Raw genomic sequence first — 21665 nt, forward strand, 5'->3', positions numbered from 1 at the left:
TGATAGTGAAAGCGATCACTATTGGGATGTCGAGGATGTCTGGGCAGGAGACTCTTGTAAACAGTGTTCAAGTTCATGTAAACAAAGCGGTCAAAAAAAAAGGGGGGCGGGGCAAATTATTGTTTTGCCATTCCCATTCCTGGACAGATTTAGCATCCTAACCCTGAGTCAGTGGCTGTCCCGTCAGCAGGTCTGTGACTTTACGGTTGCCATGCTGTTTAGGCTCAAGCTCTTGGGCTTCCAGCGCCACCACGATATCTTCACCACACTTCTCCGTCAGGCAGCCTACTCGACTCAGACACAGAACTAACACAGACACCTGAAACAAAATCAGATTGTATGTTTGTGTATTTATATATATACACGTAGTAAATATACACAACACACACACATTTATTACATAAAATCTTGTATATTGGATGGAATTACTTGCAATTAATTGTTTGACAACATTAATTAGGGAACAAGAAAATTGTAGAAAATATATAAATTAAACATTATCTTGCAGTTTTTCAGAGATTTTCACCATAAGCACTGCATTTAAGATGCAGTTTCATAATGCATTTTCATTAGTTCTTCCACACAGAGAACAAGGCGCAGGTGTTTAGCCATCTGTATGTGCTACAGTACGCTAGATTAAACTCACCATATCTTGTGCGATGTCTTCTGTGCTCTGGGACAGAGAGCTGCTGAGGTCTGTTCCTGGAGCTGGACTCACACAGCTGCCAGAGACACCCGTACCATTAGGACGTAGCGACTCCACACCAGACTCTGAACCACAACAACACAAACACACATGACCTCAGGATACTGGCACTTCTGATTCTGGTTTTTAAAATAAAAGTGCATCTGTACCTGAGTCCATGAGGATGACAAAGTTTTCACTGATGTCACTATCAATGGACAAGCCATCGTCCGCCAGACTCCCCTCTAAAATGGCACTGTCACAGGAGTTTTGGGAAGGAGACTGTTTCATGGACTGAAGCCGCAAGCTTCCCATTATGGAGGGACTGGACTCTTCTGGCTGTGCACTTTGCTCCCTACAAAAGATAATTGAGTTGAATTGTGTGCTGTTAACCACACTGGCAGAAAGTGTTGAGCATAAACGATTAAACACATTAAAGAGATTAAAATTGTCATTAATTACTTCTCTTCATGCCATTCCAAACCCATAAAACTTTTGTTCAGTTTTGAAACAAAAATATATATTTGTAATATTTTTTTATGAAACCTGAGAGATTTCTGTCTGTTGGTCGGTGTTGATTGGTAAAAAAAAAAAAATTACATCTATGTACATAAAACGATAAAGTAGCCTATCTTCAGAAGACTTTAATTAAATTGCTTGATTCAAATGGATTACTCTTATGTCTTTATAAACTTTTTTAATCATCACAGATTCGAGGGATAGAAATCTCTCAGGTTTCATTGAAAAAAAAAAAAAAACATTAATTTGTTTTGAAGATTAATTCAAGTTGCATGGATTCATAACAACATGAGATTGAGTAAATTATAAAAGCATTTTAATTTTTGTGTGAACTGTCGCTTTAAGACTACAGGCCGACATAACAATGAGCAAATTTACTTTAACTATGCCTTAAACTGCTTCAAATACAGTTCAATGTTCTTCCTTAGACCAAATACAGACCTTCACTACAATAGCCACAAGCAGTATCAGCTCTTTTCAATTATGTACTGTGTGCACTGCATGTGAGCTTGTCTAAAAGATGGCCAGATAGAAACAAAAAAAGACATTGTTTCAAGCTTCGCCACAAATTAAACGGCTCTGATCAGGCGATAATTTCTAGGAGGGAGTCAACAATGGCCAAGCGATAAAAGTTTTTAATTAGCAACTGAAAGAGTTTATCAGCAGTTTTAAAGAAATCAAATATGAACAGTAAGGCTGCGTTCACATCTGTAGATTGATTGCTTTGTTCTGAAAAAGGGATTAAAATTATTACAATGTTGCTTTCTATTCTTGGCGTGGTTCGCTTTCACGTGGCAACACGGACCAAAATTGTTAAAACAAGTCACATGCAAGTACACTGTCCTCCCATTTGTCAAAGTTACTTTTCCGGAATTCCGCTTAAAGCTGTCATCCATCAAGAAGATAACATGCCACTGTGTGTGTGTATATATATACACACATATATATACACACACACACACACACACACACACACACACACACACACACACACACACACAAACACACAGTGACATGTGAAAAGAAATTGCTGAAATTATTAAAATAACCCCATTCAAATGTTTGTTCCCAAACTTTTGAATTGGGTTATTTTAATCATTTCAGCAATTTCTTTTGTGTTGTGGACTAAATGTAAACATCTTTTATGTACAATATCTTACTCAGGACAGTACTAAATAAAAAATAACCTGCATTTAGTATGATCTCTCTTATTTTTTGAAAATTATTCACATTTTCACAGATTCTGCAAGGGGTTCCCAAACATTTGCATGCCACTGTATGCTATATATATATATATATATATATAGCTTTCGTTATATTCATTTATCATTTTGTGATACAATTTTGAGTCTAGGATTCATTGGGAAAAAGTTGTTAACATTCACCTACTATAAGGAGCAATAAGCATTATAAAATGAAAGCGCTTTGATTCGAGCGTGACTGCCATGTTCACATATGCCCAAACGAAACGAGCTAAGGAGGGAAACACGTCAGGTTCCAAAACAATGGACCAGGTGTGAAAGCACCCAAAAATTATCAGTTTCAGCCACTATAAGAAATACCAGATTGTCTATATCAATGCAATCCTAAAATCAAGACCAAATGCAGATTAGCGATGCACGGGTCTGTTTTTTTTTTTTTTTCAACCCAGGGGTCTCGCTTTTATGAAATTATTTGGCCCGCCCCAGCCCACCCTTGCAAATAAAGTACAATTTCTTCACCCACCCTGACCCGACCCGTGCATCGGGGACATCACGCAAGTTACCTTGCTACGTAGGAATTAGTACTGTAACCTTATTAAAGAGCCTAATAAAATGAAAATAGATATTCCAAATATTTAATATAGACTATAAGGAATTGCACGCAACATACATGGATTTTTCTATTTTGTTTTTAATGACCTGCACCAACCCACCCCATGGGTTACTCGTGGGGTCCGCTGATTATGAGACGACCCGCGCATTACTAATGCAGATCTTACTTGTTTTGAGGAGCGAAGAGTTTAGTCATGCCAGATCCTCGGCTCAGGATGCTGAAGGCATCTTTCGTGATGGACAGCGCACCCTTGGTGAGATCCAGGGAGGCACTGAGTGCGTCTTTGGTGACACCTTTGGTGGCATTCAGGGCACTGGACAGCTCGCCCTCCAAGCTGAAAGTTGAGCTATTACGGGACAGTAATGCAAGATTCCCTGGAGATATTGGAGGAGATGTGGAAGTAACAATGGCCCGAGTTTCATCCTGCCCCTTTGGTCCATCCATGCCTTCTTCAATGGCTTCGCAAGCCTCCTCTACCAAACCCTCTTGTTCGGCATCATCCTCTTGATCTTCATTCCCTCCCGCCTGGTGGGATGGCAAGAGATCAGAGTCGGTCAAGCTGGGACTGTCCGTTTCCTCATGAGAATGGGCTTCTTCTTCTTCTGGCTCACATGTTGCCGGAGGAAGCAGTAGAGCAAGTTCTATCGCCTCCATCAGGACTGAGACACAAACTGAAGGGGGATCTGACCGTTTGCGTTCAGGCTGTCCCGAACCCTGGACGTCCTTGGTCAAATCTCCAGCTAGTCGGGCAAGAGAGTCCTTCATCCGCAAAAGAGCTACGAACTGGTAGTGGTTGAGCCACATTTTGACAGGAGTGATGGACTGGGCTAAGATATGAATGGAGGCCACTGGAGAGTTTTGGTCAATCTTATTAGATATGACGTCATTTACACCCTGTGGTGGATCTAGGAGGGATTGTATGGGGATTTTTGAATTGCCATCTATACTCGAACAATAAGAGTCTTTTTTGAAGGCAGAAGGGCAGCACATCCACAAAGACATGGCAAAGGGCTCCACAAAGGGAAGAGCTTTCCCTCTGGGCCCTCGACGAGCCCCTTCAAATCCAAGAGTCACTCGGGACAGACTGACAGACCAGACGTCCTGAGAGCGAGAGGGGCGTTTGTGTGCTAATGACAGGGACTCGTTTTCTAGACAGTGTTGGAGGAATGCAGACGGCAGGGGATGGAGGACGCTCTGATCGCGAGGGAAAGGTTGGCTTGCTGTGGGATGGAAGAAAGGGTGGACAGAGAAGCTTCTGTAGGTGCTGTTGAGGTCCGAATGGGAACCGTGAGGAGCATGGCGTGTGTTGCTGAGGACGAGCTGAGGAAGACTGACACTCAATGACTGAGGACGGTCTGGGTGATCCAAAATAGAGGATTCCAGAGGAATGATAAGCTGAACAGAAAAAAAAAAAGTTTCAGCTAAAACACTTGCAAAACATTATCGAAAAACAAAGATGTCTGTTTCAGAACGGAGGCTTTCCAACTTTTTCAAGGGTCAATGAAAAATAGGAATGTCTTTTATAAAGAAAAGGAAAAATCTTTTTATTTCCTTTTACAAAACCTTATTTTCAAAGCACATCAGATCTGCTGATTTACCTTGAGGTGTGTTGCATCCAGCCGGATATCGATGTGTTCATCCGTCTTGCTGCTGTCCTGGAGGTGGTAGAAAGCTTTGACCTGATCTAGCGTCTTGTGTAGACCCCGTGAGAACAGAGTCATCCACAAGACACTCGGAGTGTCCAGATACAGCTGTAGACCATTCAGCTGGGCATAAAGATTAGAGGAGGGTACTAGAGAGAGAAAATAAAAATGATAAGAATAGACTTGGATAAATGAAACACTTTCCCACAACAAGACTGTGAGTTTTTTAGTATGAATGATATGCATTAACAACAGTGATCAATGAACATGAAAAATCATAGCTAACACACCAGGAAGTCCAGGGTTATCAGGGAAGTAGTATTCAGTGAACTGAAGGTGAATTGCAGGAGTGTTGTCTGGGAGATGTAAGGATTTGCGGTTGCAGGAGAAGAGAGACTGTGCTCTCTTGCTGTGACGGCCTCCAGAGGACACCTACAGCAACAGATATGTTTTATTTATTTATCTTTTGACCTAAGCTTCTCAACTTGATCTGTAGAAGACCGTCGTTGACGGGCAAATACACAAGTTGACTAAGACCTGGGACTTATGTTTGTGTAGAGATGTCTCAGACCTGATGGATGTCCAGGTCGTCCACACGGATCACCATACAGCTGGAGCGAAGCCTCTTCAGCGGGGGTCCTGAGAACGCGGCGGCTGCTGAAGTACGCCGAGAGCTCGGAGTCCGATCAGGACTGAAACTGGACAGTGATTCTCCATCTGCGCAACATAAAATAAGACCAATTCAATATTAACTAGCACAATAAAGCAAACAAAACCAGACATGTTCACGTCAAACACATCAGTTTTTTTGAGGTATATATTGTAAGAACTGTAGCTCTTGAGACAAAACTCTGAGGGAACATTAGCAGAAAAGGAACAAGTTGAGACACTTTTCCACAATTACACCAACATTTATTGTTGGATTCAGGACGAGTAGCGTTTACCCTTGATCTTTTTGGCTGGAGAGTCTTTAGCGGACACGTTTGGCTCTGAATGTGGTCCAGGGATGCCCAGATCCTCCATCCTCCTCTGAAACTCCTGCAGCAGTTTGGCGGCCCACAGAGCTCGAGACTCCATCGCCCCGCAGTGACGCTCCCAGTGCCGACAGCCATCACCTGTACAGCACAGCACTGAGCAGTCAACTACACATCCTACAGTAGACCTTTCACACAACACACTGACATCAAACCAACTCATAACCTACAACATGAAAGCTCTGATGAAAAATAATGCTTTTATTCAACAAGGATGCATTATATTGATCAAAATGGACATTTATAGAGTAACAATAATAACCTTAAGACTCGTTGTTTCCACAAAAAAATGAAGCAACACAAGTGTTTTCAACATTCATAATAATAATCAAATCAGCATATCAGAATGATTTCTGAAGGATCGTGTGAACACTGAAGACTGCAGTAATGATGCTGAAAATACAGCTTTGATCACAGGAATAAATTATATTTTACATTACATACACACAGAAAAAGGTTATTTTAAATTGTAATATTATTTCACAATTTTAATCAAATAAATGCAGCTTTGATCAGCATAAGAGACTTCATTCAAAAGCTTTTTAAAGAATCTCATCAACCACAGTAGTGTGAATTTTGAATGGTATTGATTTTGTATGGTATGACCTCAAAGTCTGAGACACAAAAGTACAATGAAAACCTCTGAGCAGGTTTAATTTCACTCTCATATGAACGCCAGTAGAGTCACCTGGCCTGTGAAACGGGTAATAATCACAGCCCAGCTTCCGGAAGGTCAGCTGCATCGCACCCTGCATCCCTGGAGGTGGAGCTTCATCTGTGTGTACAGAAGAAATCACATGGGTGAGCCATACGTCAGTGTAGTTCATTCAAACATCCATGTGGCTCCAAACCTGCATGAGTTATTGTCTTCCAAAGAACACTAAAGACAATATTTATTAGAATGCCTAAACTGCTCTTTTCCATAAAAAGGCAAAAAATGCATCACTATCTCACATTAACATCCCCACTGACTTCATTGTCTGCAAGAGAGCAGCTTGAACATTCTGTTAAACGTCTCCTTTTGTCTTCCACAGAAGAAGAAGGAAGTATGGGTGTGGAATGACATAACGGTGAGTAAATGACAATTCAAATGTTTGCGAATTTAAATTTTGATGACTTTTCATGTCTCTTTGTGGTAACAGTGATGAAAATTCAGTACCGGAATCTGAAGAGCTGTCGTTGCAGATATGCAGGTCAAGTCGGGAGATGAAAGTGTGGTAGGATGATTCCTTGACATCGTGGAGGTCAAAATACTGGGCTAGTGTGCTGGGGGTCCCGACCGCTTCGGGTGGAGGAGGTTCAGTCCACAGAGAGTGGATCCCAGGAGAGGGAGGTGCAGTCTGGTGCACAAATACAAGAAGTCTGAGTCATTCACAGGGAGCGGCTGCGCCTGGGTAGACTTGGGATTTAATATATTATACAGGGCTTTACATTACATTTACTTTGCTGAGCTGTAAAACAGAGTTGATAAGAAGAGCATCTAATGGACCACTAATCTGTCTGTATAAGAGTTTTGAGGCTGATTTAAAGGGCAGAGAGTGGCACCTGTAGTGTCTCAGCAGCCATGCTCTTCCTCTGCCGGCCGGACTTCTCCATGGCTTCACTCAGAGACTTGGCGTAGTGGATGATGGCTTTGAGCTGAGAGTCCGTCAGCACCCACAGCAGATCGTCCAGGATAAACAGCAGCTTAGAGGCCAAGACATCGCAGTCCTTCACCTGAGATGAGGAAGACACCTCAGCACTGAATACACATGATGTCATTCTGATTAGGGCTGCAGCATACATTGAAACAAAAATTAAATGGCGATATGGATTAGTGCAATTATCGTGAATGCTGCAATTTCATTAAAACTATACCCTGCATGTTTCAAAGTGATCATTAACATCCATGCAGCTCATTATAACATTATTTTACTTTGTTTTTTTTTTTTTAAAGCAAAAAGGTTTGAAAGTATAGAAAAAAAACAACAATGTAAATATTAGTATTCACTTGTTACTCTTTGCTAGTTATTAATATTTATTAGTATAAAATACAATTACTATTACTATTTTTAATAAATACTAATTTGCATTTTCATATTTTAATTTATTTAATATTTTTACGATCCCCAGATGGAGTACCTTGGTCATCCACCAGAGGGCACTCCTCCCTACTTTCCATCCTGGACTCTATTTCCCACAATTCTTTGCCCGGACTCATCTGCTGTTTGCCCCTCTGCCTTGTGTCTCCATGGTTACCCTTGTAAGTTTCCGTGGTGTTTAATTAGCTCCACCCCTTGTTTCCCCGTTTCTCTTTGTCTATTTATACCCCGTGTATTTCCCTGTGTCTTTGCAAACTCTTGTTAGTGTGTGCTGCGATTCTGAGCAATTCCCTTGTTTCCTGTGTCTCTGTTTTTTGACTGATGCCTGTTTTCTGGATATCTCTTGCCCATGTTTCCTGCCCAATTGTTTGTTTGGACTGTTTCTTCTGCGTTTTGATCTTTTGCCACTAATAAAGCTGCATTTGGATCGTCGTTGTACGAGCTTCAGAGCAGTCTTTATGACAAAAATCTACCAGAATAAAAATTATAAAAATTCATATTATTTTACAGTAATAACGAATGGGTCATAAAACAATCACAACTATTTTATTTTATTTTTTACAAAAATGACCAATATCTTCCAGGCAAGATGAAAGGTCATACGATCAGAGAAAACCCTAGGACTAGTTTACTCATTTTCCCAGGTGACTATGAAGAAAGAATATGTTTGAACAGCCAATGGTTTCCAAAACATATGTCCAAACTGTACCCTGCGCTTGAGAGCGATGCGTATGCGCCCTTGATTGGTAATGAGGCGCAGTGGGGTGCTGCCCAGATCCTGCTCGTCACTCTCGATGGCGTCCGCCTCTATGCGCAGACTCTGCCAGTTGATTTCTTTGAACGTTAGGACCTGCAGGAAGATGAGACCCTGCACTCAGTGAAAAACATGAACACACTAATGAAGACCTGCCTTTACCTACCAATGACCTTATCTGCAAAGACATCTTATCTGCAAATCTGGGATGAGCTTTAAAGAATCGAACAATCCTGGATCGTGTCAACTTATAAACAAAAAAATCCAGCTAACAGACCCCTGAATTCAGCGAAACAATCAAAGTTGACAATCACATTACTGTCAGACCTTATTGTTGACATATGTCATGTAAATGCAAGCTTGGTGAATTATCATTAAGATCCGAGCCCTTCCACATTGACTTTTAAGATTGGAAATAGCTACTAGATGGAAACTGAATGGACTTTCTTCAAAATAAAACTGATTTGCTCTATCTATTGTAATAATCTTAATTGCATTCATATGTTAACGGTCATTAAAATTAGTCTATTTGCAAGATTTAAGAAACAATGTATTACTTACAACAGCATATATAAATAGTATATATTTTATATATATTTTGTTTTTATTTTATTTTTTGTTAGTTTTACTCGATTCAGGAAAAACTCACAACTTGGGTGTTCATGTGTTCACGTTGTTGTTGACTTATTCAGAATGACTAAAAATAATTATTATTTAGATTATTATAAAGATGAAAAAATTATAATAATAACTTTCGTAATAATACTGTTGTACAGTAAAATAAAAACGAGTATGTAATAATAGGCTAATAATAATTTTATTTTATATTACACATGTAAAATTACAAGACTAATATAAAATGTATGACATTTTATAAAATTTCTCTATTTTATTTTGCCTGAAATCTTCAAGTTTTTGTCTTTGAGGAAAACCACAGAGAGTCCTTAAAGCTTCTTTTATCATTTATAATAGGCTTATAAATGCTTCTCATTAAAAATCTGGTGAAATCAGTGTAGTGTTAATTGCAGCAAAATTGTGATTTTAATTATTATTTTTATTTAATTACTGTTAATGAACATTTCTTTTATATTTATGTTTTGTGCAGCTTAAACAGTAGGTGATAAAACTACTATACGTGTATAGAAGATACTGTATGAGTCTGATTTCATGTTGACTGCTGAAACGCATGCTGTGGCATAACCCTGAGGGACGCGGGCGAGCAGAAGCAGAGCTCTGTAATGACAGACCATGAGAGGACATCTTCAGGTGCATCTAACTGCACTACTGGATCAGAAGATCTGGCAACCTCAATAATACTCTCTTCATATCTCAGAACGATTGGCCTGATTTCATCATCTAATGACAATCTGGAAAAGTAATTGAGAAGGGACTTTTTCACAATCATGTGCTTCTCCGAGTGAAGCAAAGCAAGCGAAAGAGGAACAAGAGGAGGGGAAGTGATGTGTAAAAACACTTTGATCTCACAGCTGTTGATCTCTGCACTATGACAGTGCTGCTTTTGGATTATGCAACCATTGCGATTTTTCTCCTTAATGATTCACTTGCACCTCTTTGTAATGCCACAAAAACCAGATTAAGACATTTTTGCACTTGTCAAGTGTTGCAAGGAGACCCATCATGAAGAGGATTGAAGCGTAAACCTGCTTCTACTGGTGTGTAGCACTTTCAAAACAGCTCTGTACTGTACCTCTCCTCTCTTTGGATGTGTAATGCGTGTGTAGCGCAGGTCGCTCTTCTGCCATTTGGGATTGAGGCTGCAGCCCTGGAGCTGCCAGAGCTCGAAGGAGGCGTGAAACGCTCGGGCCTGAACTTTAATCGTGATGGAGTTGATGATCACAGACATTCCCTCCACGACCTTCTCAGCAAAGCCATACTCACTGCAGAGACCAGAAACAGAAATTTTCATAAGCAGTTGCTTGGCATGAATGTGGGCTATACATTGACTGTAAACTGCTCTGAAACAGCAAGTGTGTAGGAGCAAAGGTGCCATATTTTCAAATGTGCATTTAAACCATTTTTAGTTTAAGTTTAATAATTAAGCCATTTCACAATTTCTCTTTTTCTAAAGTAGAAATTAAGACTTTTTCTAATACCATTTAAGATATAAAAAAAAATGTATTACCTTACATGCGATAAACATAAATTGAAGGCTTTTTAAGGACCCATGGGGACAGATCTAATTTATGCTCACCATTTGAGGAATCATTTGTTTGTAGCACAAATGGTGCGATATGATTTACTCTGCATTATCAATCCATTATCATTAACAAATAACAATATTGACTAATGAATCTGAACGTCAATGTGCATGATGGAGAAAAGATCATAGTGAGGTTAAAACACTGGATCTGGTTTACTAAAAGGAACACTGCAGATCATTCTGACCTTTGACCTGCAGTAATGGCAATCGGAGAGGGGCCGTTCGGGGGCCGGGGTTCCTCACAGGTCCTCATCTCAACTTCTACTTTATCCAGGAACTGCAGAGGGAGAGGAAACAGAGTCCAGGTCAGAACTTCTGATGCTCTCAGTTACTTCTTTATGATGAACCACAGTGAAATATGAATATCCCTGCGATCTCCAGAGCAGCATGCTTTAGGAATCTAGATAACTTTTAACTAGTTAACAATATAATGATAGTAAATATGGGATGTTGTAATGGTAGAGCATTAACCATCATAAAGCATTCAAAATCTGCAGACCAGTTTTGAATTCAGCACATAAAACGGTCATTGTGAGAAGGTACTGTATATCTGAATACATCACCTAAATCGTTTAGAAGAACACTTTAAATTTAGGAGGAAAAAGTTGATCCATTTTCCATGCTGCAATTGTTCATCAATAGGCAATGCATTTTCATGTTTATCCATAAAATGTAGTCCCAAGAGAGCATGTGTAAGATACGAGATCATTTTAAGCCTCACTTAATACCCGGGTCAAAATGGACCCGAACACAGAAGGTGAAACTTTATTTTTAATAGTTATATCTTTTTAAATAAATAAATATTAAAAACAAAATTTAATCAAAAGAAATAGAATTTGCATAATTTAGCAAATTTTTTGCAAAAAATACATTTGCATAATGTGGTTCCCCCTACTAAATACTACAGTTATGAGAGTTAAAAAAGACCCAGATTTATTCAACCTTATCGTTTGCAATGGTTTACAAGAGTAGTTCATTCACTCTCCTGTATTTTTATATTTGCATCTATTTTTGCTTTAAATCAACTTGTTTTTGCTTATGTTTCAAATCTAATACTATGGAGAAATGATCTGTGTACCAGGCCACTGAAAAAGACTGCGGTCACTGTTGGACACCTCATCAGACGCGGCAGCATTTGAGTGAACAGCACAAAATAATACAAGGGTACTTTTGCAGAAGTGAAAAACAACTGGAGATCATGTGATAAACAGAGGGATGACAGAATGTGACAGAGAGATGACAAATTATGCAAGAGGGGAAACACATTAACAGGGAGATTCTTACCAAACATATGGGACTGGTCTTCAACTTTGTCCATTGTATCTGACAGAAAAAACACACAGACTTAAATAAGACTGAATTTGTTTAAATATCTGATAAATTCCTATGAACTCTTAGCATGAGAACAATAATAATTCCTCCAGACGCTCTCCATCTACCCGTATAGCAGCCTTGTTGCAGTAGACGCGGGTGACGGCCAGCCAGGTGGGCAGATCCAGCATGTTCTGCAGGACCTCCTCGTCCAGCTCCAGGTTGGACAGCTGCCCCTCTCCCTTCAGCGTGCTCAGGTTGATCTTATCTGGGGAGAGGTTCTTAGTGAACCTACACAAGACAAAACAAACTCTGGTTAAATGGTTTAAGAGCTAGGAGTCAAAAAGTATACATGATAAAGGGGAAAAACTAGCGAACTAGGGAAGAAAAAAAAAGTTATTCGAAAAATATTCTTTGTATTCATGTCAGTTTCATATGGTTTTGAAAAACGTTTACGCTGGTTGGAATTTGATGACTCAAAAAATGTCAAGTGGTGTAACCATCAAGTGAAAGAACAAAAATATTTGCACCTTACATACAATTCGAGCACTCATCGTAATCATTTAGGAACACATTTTTAAAAGAATTTAATTAGGTTTATTTATTTGTATAATTCTAATCAATAATTAACTATCAAATGTCATTACATTTTAAGGGAGTTGCACCACATGACATTTTACAGTTTGACCTTCCCTTTAGTTTAAGAGATCTAAAGAGACATGATCGAAGGCCTGCTCAAATTGAAAATAAATAAATAAATAAATAAATAAATAAATAAAAAGATTATGCTAAAATAAAGGTTTTCTATTCCATAATCTTACGTAATGAGGATTTCTTTATTGCTATATTAGAGCAGATGTATGACCTTGACAATTTTATTATTACCCCCTCAAAAATATATAAAGTGTAATCCAATTAAAAACACGCTTCTCATATTCAAGTCAAGGTTCATATTCATTCCATATTTAATGTTACTGATAAATAAACAGATCTAATACAAATAAAAGTGTCATGTCATTGTGTTCGAGGACAAAACTCAACGACCAATGAGCTACAAGCATTGAAGTCATGGGAACACGTAAGACTCGTGTTCCTTGAACTCTCGGCTATATTTTTAGGTACTAAGGTCTGAGCTGAACCCCCCATCACACAGACGGTCATTGACTAACACCGTGTAATGAGATTACAGCAGGCCAGCAGTGCGACTGCTTTCAGCCCACGGGAGTGTTTCTAACCCCTGCCCTAAAAACCTGCAGGGATCACACACACACACTCACAGAGCACATCTAATATTCACTGTACAGCCTTTACACTTCATAACATAAAACCAGCACACTCACTAAAGATGCACAGCTCAGAGCGGCTGAAGTGTTTCATGCATCTGAATGGGAATTCTCCATCTGTTGAACGACTTCAAAGATTAACCCAGCCTTCAGAAGATCAACGAGAGGGAAAACACTGCCATACAGTATTACCACAGCACTCTAGTCACGTTTCAATATCATGCCATTAACTTTACATGTGGCACTACACGGCTGTGATACTCTGTGACGCTTTAATGAATCCTGTGTGATTTTCTTTCTTCAGCGGATCACAAAAGCAGCAGCTCTGGAGAATGTTCACGCTGCTCTTCAATTTTATACACTGTATGTGGATACTGGCAAGCGTCATGCTCGTTTATTATTGGTTGATTTTCATCAGCGTTCAACACTATTCAACCACTTCTTTTAGCTGAACGCTTGCTGTCCGAATTTGATGTTCCTAAGGGTTCGGTGGCCTGGATTTTACATTTTCTGACCAGAAGATCTCAAATAGTACGGGTAAATGGAGAACATTCCCGGGAACTTTATTCCTCAGTGGGCTGCCCCCAAGGCTCTATCCTTTCACCTTTATTATTAATTCTATATACAGACAGGTGCAGTAGCCAGTTTTCAGATGGACATATTATTAAATATGCCGATGATGCATACAGTGGTGCTAAATCTGTTAAAACAGGGTGACACAGAGCCTGGGCCCATTTTGAATTTTTCTTGGATTGGTGTGAGAGTTCACATCTACAAATTAATGTCTCCAAAACTAAAGATATGATAATTTTGTTGATCCTCCATCTAAAGTAGTTATTGTGGGCAAAGAAGTTGAGAAGGTTAGTTCATACAAGTATTTGAGTACAGTTATTGACAATAAGCTTAGTTGGGTGGAAAACACAAATCTTGTTGTATCAAAAGCACAAAAATGGTTATATTTGAGGAAGCTTAAGTCCTTTGATGTGGATGAATCTATATTGATAATGTTTTCTAGATCTTTTATTGAAACCGTTTTAACTTTTGCTATGATTAAAGCTTCTAGGTCTTTTGCTTCAAATGCAGTCTTGAGTGTAAATACTTATCTGAAACAAAGATAAAGAAGACCATGATTTTTTAAATAGTATATGAACTGTGTACTGTACTGTAAATGCTTGGGGTTGTTTATGGTTGGTGATTGTGTTGTATTTTATAATAATCTGTATGTTTGTGAGGTCTGATGCTGCATAAATTGCCTTGTAAAGGGACAAATAAAGATATTACAACTACTAGTTCAACATTTCTCATTTCATTTATGAATACAAAGTCTAAATTACACTAAAAGAATGTGATAATAAATGAAGTCAGTCAGCGTAGAAATGCAGCAGAAGATGTGACAGAGCTGAGAGAACAGAGGACTATGGGACAAACAACAGACTGCTGTCTGGAAACTGTCTGTGTCTCCTGAGAGTGAAGCAGGTGTGTGTGCTTCTCTCACTCTTTGCCTTGCGCTTGCTCTTGCTCTAGACACTTCAGAGTAGGGCTGGGTGACAGAGCAAAACAAAAAATATACGTCATCCTTTTGAAATATTCCTAAACGTACATGCATAAATAAATACATACATATACATACATACATATATATATACATATACATATATATATATATATATATATATATACATATACATATATATATATATATATACATATATATGTGCTCAAACATATTTACATATTAGCTCAGAAATAGTTCGAAATATTTACGGCAACTAAAATTCAACTACAGCTTAAATTAATAATACAAGCCAAGTTCTGACTTTAACTAAATGAACACAAATGAACTTATATGCACTTGAAAAAAAGAAAAACATCTACATTTACCCACGTACACACTACGCTTTGAAAGAAGTCTCTTATTCTCACCAAGCCTGCATTTATTTGATCAAAAATACAATAAACAGTAAAATTGTGAAATGTTACAACAATTGTTTCCTATGTGCACATATTGTGTAAAATGCCATTTATTCCTGTGATGTAAAGCTGAATTACTCCAGTCTTCAGCGATCCTTCAGAAATCATTCGAATGTGCTGATTTACTGCTCAAACATTTCTGATTATTATCAGTGATCTGCTTCATATTTTTGTGGACTCTTTGATGAATGGAATGTTTTGGGGGGGGGGGGGCAGCATTTATTTGATCAATTTAATGCATCCTTGCTGAATAAAAGATTTGATATCTTTCCATTCAAATAAATACATATAATAAATACTGCACTTTTGAAGTGTAGCGTAAGTTTTTAACACAAAAATACTAAACAATGACTTACGGAAACATTTTCAGTGATAAACAACAAGTGATCAATAAATCGAAAAACAAAAAATATTCAAATGTAACAAACCATTGCCATTTTTGCATAAGATTAAATCTGAGATTCTATTAAAACATTGCTTATATGTTTTTTATCATTACTAATAAAATGAATATAATCTCTACAATTCTTATGATACACTGAGTTTCTCAATCCTGTTCCCGGAGGTACACGAAAACTACAAACTCTTCCTAATCAAAAACTCCTGATTTAACTCCAAGACCCTAAGAGCAGAAAAACATGAGGAAGATACTCCAAGAACAGGGTTGGGAAACACTGATGAATTTAATGACCAATAAAAATGCATGAACAACATCACGCCGTCTATATCACTTAAAGGTCCCGTTCTTCGTGATCCCATGTTTCAAACTTTAGTTAGTGTGTAATGTTGTTGTTAGAGTATAGATAATATCTGTAAAATTCTAAAGCTTAAAGTTCAATGCCAAGCGAGATATTTTATTTAACAGAATTTGCCTACATCGAACGACCAGTTTGGACTACATCCCTCTAGTTCCTGCAGTAATGACGTCACTAGATCAGTTTTTGACTAACCTCCGCCCACATGAATACACAAAAAAGGGGGCGTGATCTTGTTACGCTCCGACGGAGAAGGAGGAAGAGCTCTGTTTGTAGAGTCTGTTTGTCGCCATGTCGTCGAAACACTGTTATTTTCATCTCGGAGTCCAATCACCTTTGTTTGGGCTTCCCAGGGACGCTGTACTTAGAGATCAATGGTTACAATTTATGTTTAACTCGGTTCCCGAAAGTTATAATCCACATGTAAAACTATGTGCAGCACATTTTGTTGAGGACAGCTTCCTCAATCTCAATCAGTTAAATACCTGATTCGCAGATGGATGGAGCAGTTCCCTCTTTGTCTGGAGAAGCCGTTGTTTATGGACCACAACCGGTAAGTGTATTTTATTATTTAAGTTGGTGCGTTTAACCGTTTCTGTAACTTATTACACAAAGGGCAACGCTGTTTAGCTTTGTTAACTAGATGGTAGGGCTGTGCAAAAAATCGAATGCGATTTTCATGCGCATCTCGTCAGTAAAGGCGTTTTGTGATTAGAAGTACATCTCCATCAAGTGCGTTCAGATCAGGATTGCCAGGTTTTCAAAACAAATCCTGCCCACTTGCTTCTCAAAACTACTCCAAAACTAGCCCAATCACGTTACCAGGAGGTCACTGGCGCTCAGCTGCTGTCGAATCACAACACAGGAACCGCTGGCACAATCAGAACTCGTTACGTATTTCTGAAGGAGGGACTTTATAGAACAAGGAAGACATCAGCCCGTTTTTATGACAGTGAAAACAGCGGTATACAGAGAAGTGAATTATGTGAAAAATACTGTGTTTTTTTACATGCGAAACATGAACACGTTATATTGCACACTGTAAACACAATCAAAGCTTCAAAAAAGCACGAAAAACGGGACCTTTAAGCCAAATCATCTTGAATATTTCATATATCGCCCAGTCCTACTTCAGAGTATAATAATACACCCACTAAAAGCACACTTGAATGGGCTGCATCACGTCTATCTGGACATATCTTCTCACACCATCATTATGCATTGCTCTTTTCTTACGCTCTCTGTCCAAACAGTGAGAAGACTAAACGTGTCAGTAATGTGAGTTCAGACTTCTGTGAAGAGACCACAGCTAGACAACATGCAAGCCATTTTCCTTTCACTAAAAGCTTCCTTCCCAGAAAACGCAGTTGTGGCCAAAAGTTTTGAGAATTACATAAATATTGGAAATTGGAAAAGTTGCTGCTTCAGTTTTTATAATAGCAATTTGCATATACTCCAGAATGTTATGAAGAGTGATCAGATGAATTGCATAGTCCTTCTTTGCCATGAAAATAAACTTAATCCCAAAAAAACCTTTCCACTGCATTTCATTGCTGTCATTAAAGGACTTGCTGAGATCATTTCAGTAATCGTCTTGTTAACTCAGGTGAGAATGTTGACGAGCACAAGGCTGGAGATCATTATGTCAGGCTGATTGGGTTAGAATGGCAGACTTGACATGTTAAAAGGAGGGTGATGCTTGAAATCATTGTTCTTCCATTGTTAACCATGGTGACCTGCAAAGAAACGCGTGCAGCCATCATTGCATTGCATAAAAATGACTTCACAGGCAAGGATATTGTGGCTACTAAGATTGCACCTAAATCAACAATTTATAGGATCATCAAGAACTTCAAGGAAAGAGGTTCAATTCTTGTAAAGAAGGCTTCAGGGCGTCCAAGAAAGTCCAGCAAGCGCCAGGATGTTCTCCTAAAGAGGATTCAGCTGCGGGATCGGAGTGCCACCAGTGCAGAGCTTGCTCAGGCAGGTGTGAGCGCATCTGCACGCACAGTGAGGACAAGACTTTTGGAAGATGGCCTGGTGTCAAGAAGGGCAGCAAAGAAGCCACTTCTCTCCAAAAAAAACATCAGGGACAGATTGATCTTCTGCAGAAAGTATAGTGAATGGACTGCTGAGGACTGGGGCAAAGTCATATTGTCTGATGAAGCCCCTTTCCGATTGTTTGAGGCATCTGGAAAAAGGCTTGTCCGGAGAAGAAAAGGTGAGCGCTACCATCAGTCCTGTGTCATGCCAACAGTAAAGCATCCTGACACCATTCATGTGTGGGGTTGCTTCTCATCCAAGGGAGTGGGCTCACTCACAATTCTGCCCAAAAACACACCCATGAATAAAGAATGGTACCAAAACACCCTCCAACAGCAACTTCTTCCAACAAACCAACAACAGTTTGGTGAAGAACAATGCATTTTCCAGCAGGATGGAGCACCGTGCCATAAGGCAAAAGTAATAACTAAGTGGCTCGGGGACCAGAATGTTGAAATTTTGGGTCCATGGCCTGGAAACTCCCCAGATCTTAATCCCATTGAGAACTTGTGGTCAATCCTCAAGAGGCGGGTGGACAAACAAAACCCCACTAATTCTGACAAACTCCAAGAAGTGATTATGAAAGAATGGGTTGCTATCAGTCAGGATTTGGCCCAGAAGTTGATTGAGAGCATGCCCAGTCGAATTGCAGAGGTCCTGAAAAAGAAGGGCCAACACTGCAAATACTGACTCTTTGCATAAATGTCATGTAATTGTCGATAAAAGCCTTTGAAACGTATGAAGTGCTTGTAATTATATTTCAGTACATCACAGAAACAACTGAAACAAAGATCTAAAAGCAGTTTAGCAGCAAACTTTTTGAAAACTAATATTTATGTAATTCTCAAAACTTTTGGCCACGACTGTAATGACAAAATAAAGCCCAGTCTTTTATAAAGGACAGACTGCAACCTCAAAACCTTGGGCTGTTATGGTTATAAACCCCTGGAGATGGTTTGATGAGAGCAATTCTCCTTCTTTTATTTCCTTTAGGCCAGACACATTAAAGGGCTTGTCTTTTATTAGTCAGTGGCCTTTAGTTTATGACCCAATCACAAACCATGATTATCTGGTCAGTTGTAGGTGTTCTCATTCTAGAGAGATCTGATTGGACAATGATTAGCACATGCCCCTAAGTGCAAGACGAGTCATCAGTACTAAATTCTGTTTTCTGGGAGAATAACTGCTTAAAATATGTATTTCAAAGACTCAAAAGTGACCGGCATGCATTAAAAGCCACAAAACTTCAGGTTTGAGTTTATGGTGTCTCTCTCTACAGCCTGATAAGCAGAAGGTTGATGGTTCAATCCACGAGTTGTCATATGACTACAGCACTTAACCCCAGGTTACTCCTGTGGGATTGTCCAGGATATGTCACAAAAATGATGAATTACATGTCAGATTTTCATATTTAGAGATAGAGGTCTGCCAAAATCCCTAACCCTCAATATGACCACATACACAGGGTTATTTATAAAATATTTGTCTTTTAATCACAAAAAGTAAAACAAAGCAGTTGTATTTTGAAATGTTTTAACTAATCTAGTGCCTAACTAATGATTATTTTGCTAATCAAGTAATCTACTGATTATATTGACAAATTAGTAATCTGATATTTTTTTGTCATTTAAATAATCGCCTCTGCTTTTTAATAGCTTTTCTATGTAAATATAATGCTAGATGGAAATCTTTGAACATTGCAACTTCAGGCTTCTGAAGAAGGACAAATGATCTCAGATGGTCTTTCTCTACTGTGGACAAAGTAGAGTTAAAAAAAAAAAAAAAAAAGAGTTATTTTTATATCTCTATCCTGGTATTATGGAAGCCTGTTTCCGCCACTGAATAAAAAATAAAACAAGGTAATTGCGACTTTTTAATCTCAGAATTGCGAGTTTATATATTTTTTATATATAAGGGACCAAGGAACTTTTATTATGGCCAAGTCACAGAACCAATCAGCCCAGATTTCATTGGACCAAATCTGTTTCAGGACAATCTTTCATCTAAAACTGAATCAAGGAAAAGGTAAAGGGCTTCCATTTCAGCCAAACTTCAGAGATTGTGATGTTTCTTAGCAGATAGTTCTGTCTTTACTGTATAGCATCTTACAACACATACTACACAGGTAAAGTTCACCAAAATTACAGTTATTATTATTAACTAAATCTTAAAAAAGAGTTACTTGAAAAAAAATGAAATATAACTAAAACTTAAATAAAACTTTAAAATAAAACTTAAAAAAATTACATATTAATTTAGTTTAACTTGCAGTTAAAATAACAAACTGAAATAAAATATTTACAGAAATAATAAATAACAGAAGAAGAAAAATACTTAAATTAATTCAAACTTTATAATTAAAATGAGAAGTGGAAAAAAAAAACTTTTCAAAATATCATCATTTAAAGATGCTAAAATAAATAATACAAATTAAAAATAAAATAACACTCATCCAAATACTTCTGGATCTACATCTTTTTATACTGGCGACTAAATAAACCATCAACTACCCCTAAAACCCAAAGAAAATGACCAGAATTGGACTGACGGGAGTGCTTTTATGAATAATGTTTCAGGAAGTCCAACATCTTGACAAAATTACCAAGAGACACAGTGATGAGTCCACTGATCAGCAGGATTCAAACCTGCAACCTTCACTTACCAGCTCAGAATACCTGCATATAAACTACCATGCTGTTTATGAGTTTCCCAAGTTAACCTCAAGAGACAAGGCAAGTTTAACCTGACACTACTCTGTCACAGGCCCAGTGTGTTTGTGAGTGAGTGAGTGAGTGAGTGAGTGAGTGAGTGAGTGAGTGTGTGTGTGTGTGTGTGTGTGTGTGTGTGTGTGTGTGTGTGTGTGTGTGTGTGTGTGTGTGTGTGTGTGTGTGTGTGTGTGTGTGTGTGTATCCCAGCAGTGATGCTGCAGTCTGTTTGCCTGTCAAATCTGCGTTCACACTGATGTGAGATCACGCACAGGCTCTGCATTCACACCGAGCGCATGTGTGTTTGTTTATCAGTGGTGTGAGACCCGTGATCCGACGGACAGTCAGTCATCTGACACTGATGAATCAAAACATGACACTCCAGTCGTGTCTTACCTGGACAGATGCTTCAGGATCTGCTTCTTAATGATTCCGGCCATCCCGTCAGAGCAGCTACCTCTCCAGCATCTTCAGCAATCACACACTCTCTCACACACAGAGAGAGACAGACACAAACACACACTCACACGCCGCTCACGACCCGCTGCTGCTGCTGCCGCCCGTGACATCAGCAGCGCCGCCTTGCGACGTCCGCCGACTGCACGTCAAAATAAAAGTCCTCATTACAAAACAGAGACTCAAGAGTCAGAAAGAGCTTTATTGCCAAGTATGTAATATTGCTTGGTAATGAAGCTTCAAGTGAACGCATATATGGATAAAGCGTCTGCTAAATGCATATATATATATATATATATATATAAATATGTATAAACTACAAATAAATAATAATAGTAATAATAATAATAATAATAATAATAACTTCAAGTGAACGAATATATTTGCTT

General features: G+C 38.6%; 1 protein-coding gene across 1 annotated transcript in view; it reads right to left on the bottom strand.

Annotated features, from left to right (window-relative positions):
• bltp3a (bridge-like lipid transfer protein family member 3A) overlaps positions 1-21409 on the bottom strand; it is a 25022-nt gene extending 3613 nt beyond the window's left edge. The window contains exons 1-17 of the mRNA XM_059540540.1: positions 21217-21409; positions 12192-12354; positions 12037-12075; positions 10938-11029; positions 10240-10429; positions 8487-8627; positions 7242-7412; positions 6856-7036; positions 6385-6471; positions 5607-5777; positions 5234-5379; positions 4953-5094; positions 4618-4811; positions 3186-4414; positions 856-1040; positions 647-771; positions 163-319 (exon numbers count right to left, since the gene is read on the bottom strand). Coding sequence (XP_059396523.1) covers positions 163-319; positions 647-771; positions 856-1040; positions 3186-4414; positions 4618-4811; positions 4953-5094; positions 5234-5379; positions 5607-5777; positions 6385-6471; positions 6856-7036; positions 7242-7412; positions 8487-8627; positions 10240-10429; positions 10938-11029; positions 12037-12075; positions 12192-12354; positions 21217-21260 — 3457 coding nt within the window. The 5' untranslated portion in view covers positions 21261-21409. The remainder of the gene's footprint in view (positions 1-162; positions 320-646; positions 772-855; positions 1041-3185; positions 4415-4617; positions 4812-4952; positions 5095-5233; positions 5380-5606; positions 5778-6384; positions 6472-6855; positions 7037-7241; positions 7413-8486; positions 8628-10239; positions 10430-10937; positions 11030-12036; positions 12076-12191; positions 12355-21216) is intronic.
• Between the last annotated feature and the right edge of the window lie 256 nt (positions 21410-21665).

Source organism: Carassius carassius, chromosome 46, assembly GCF_963082965.1.
Source record: "Carassius carassius chromosome 46, fCarCar2.1, whole genome shotgun sequence".
NCBI lineage: Eukaryota > Metazoa > Chordata > Actinopteri > Cypriniformes > Cyprinidae > Carassius > Carassius carassius.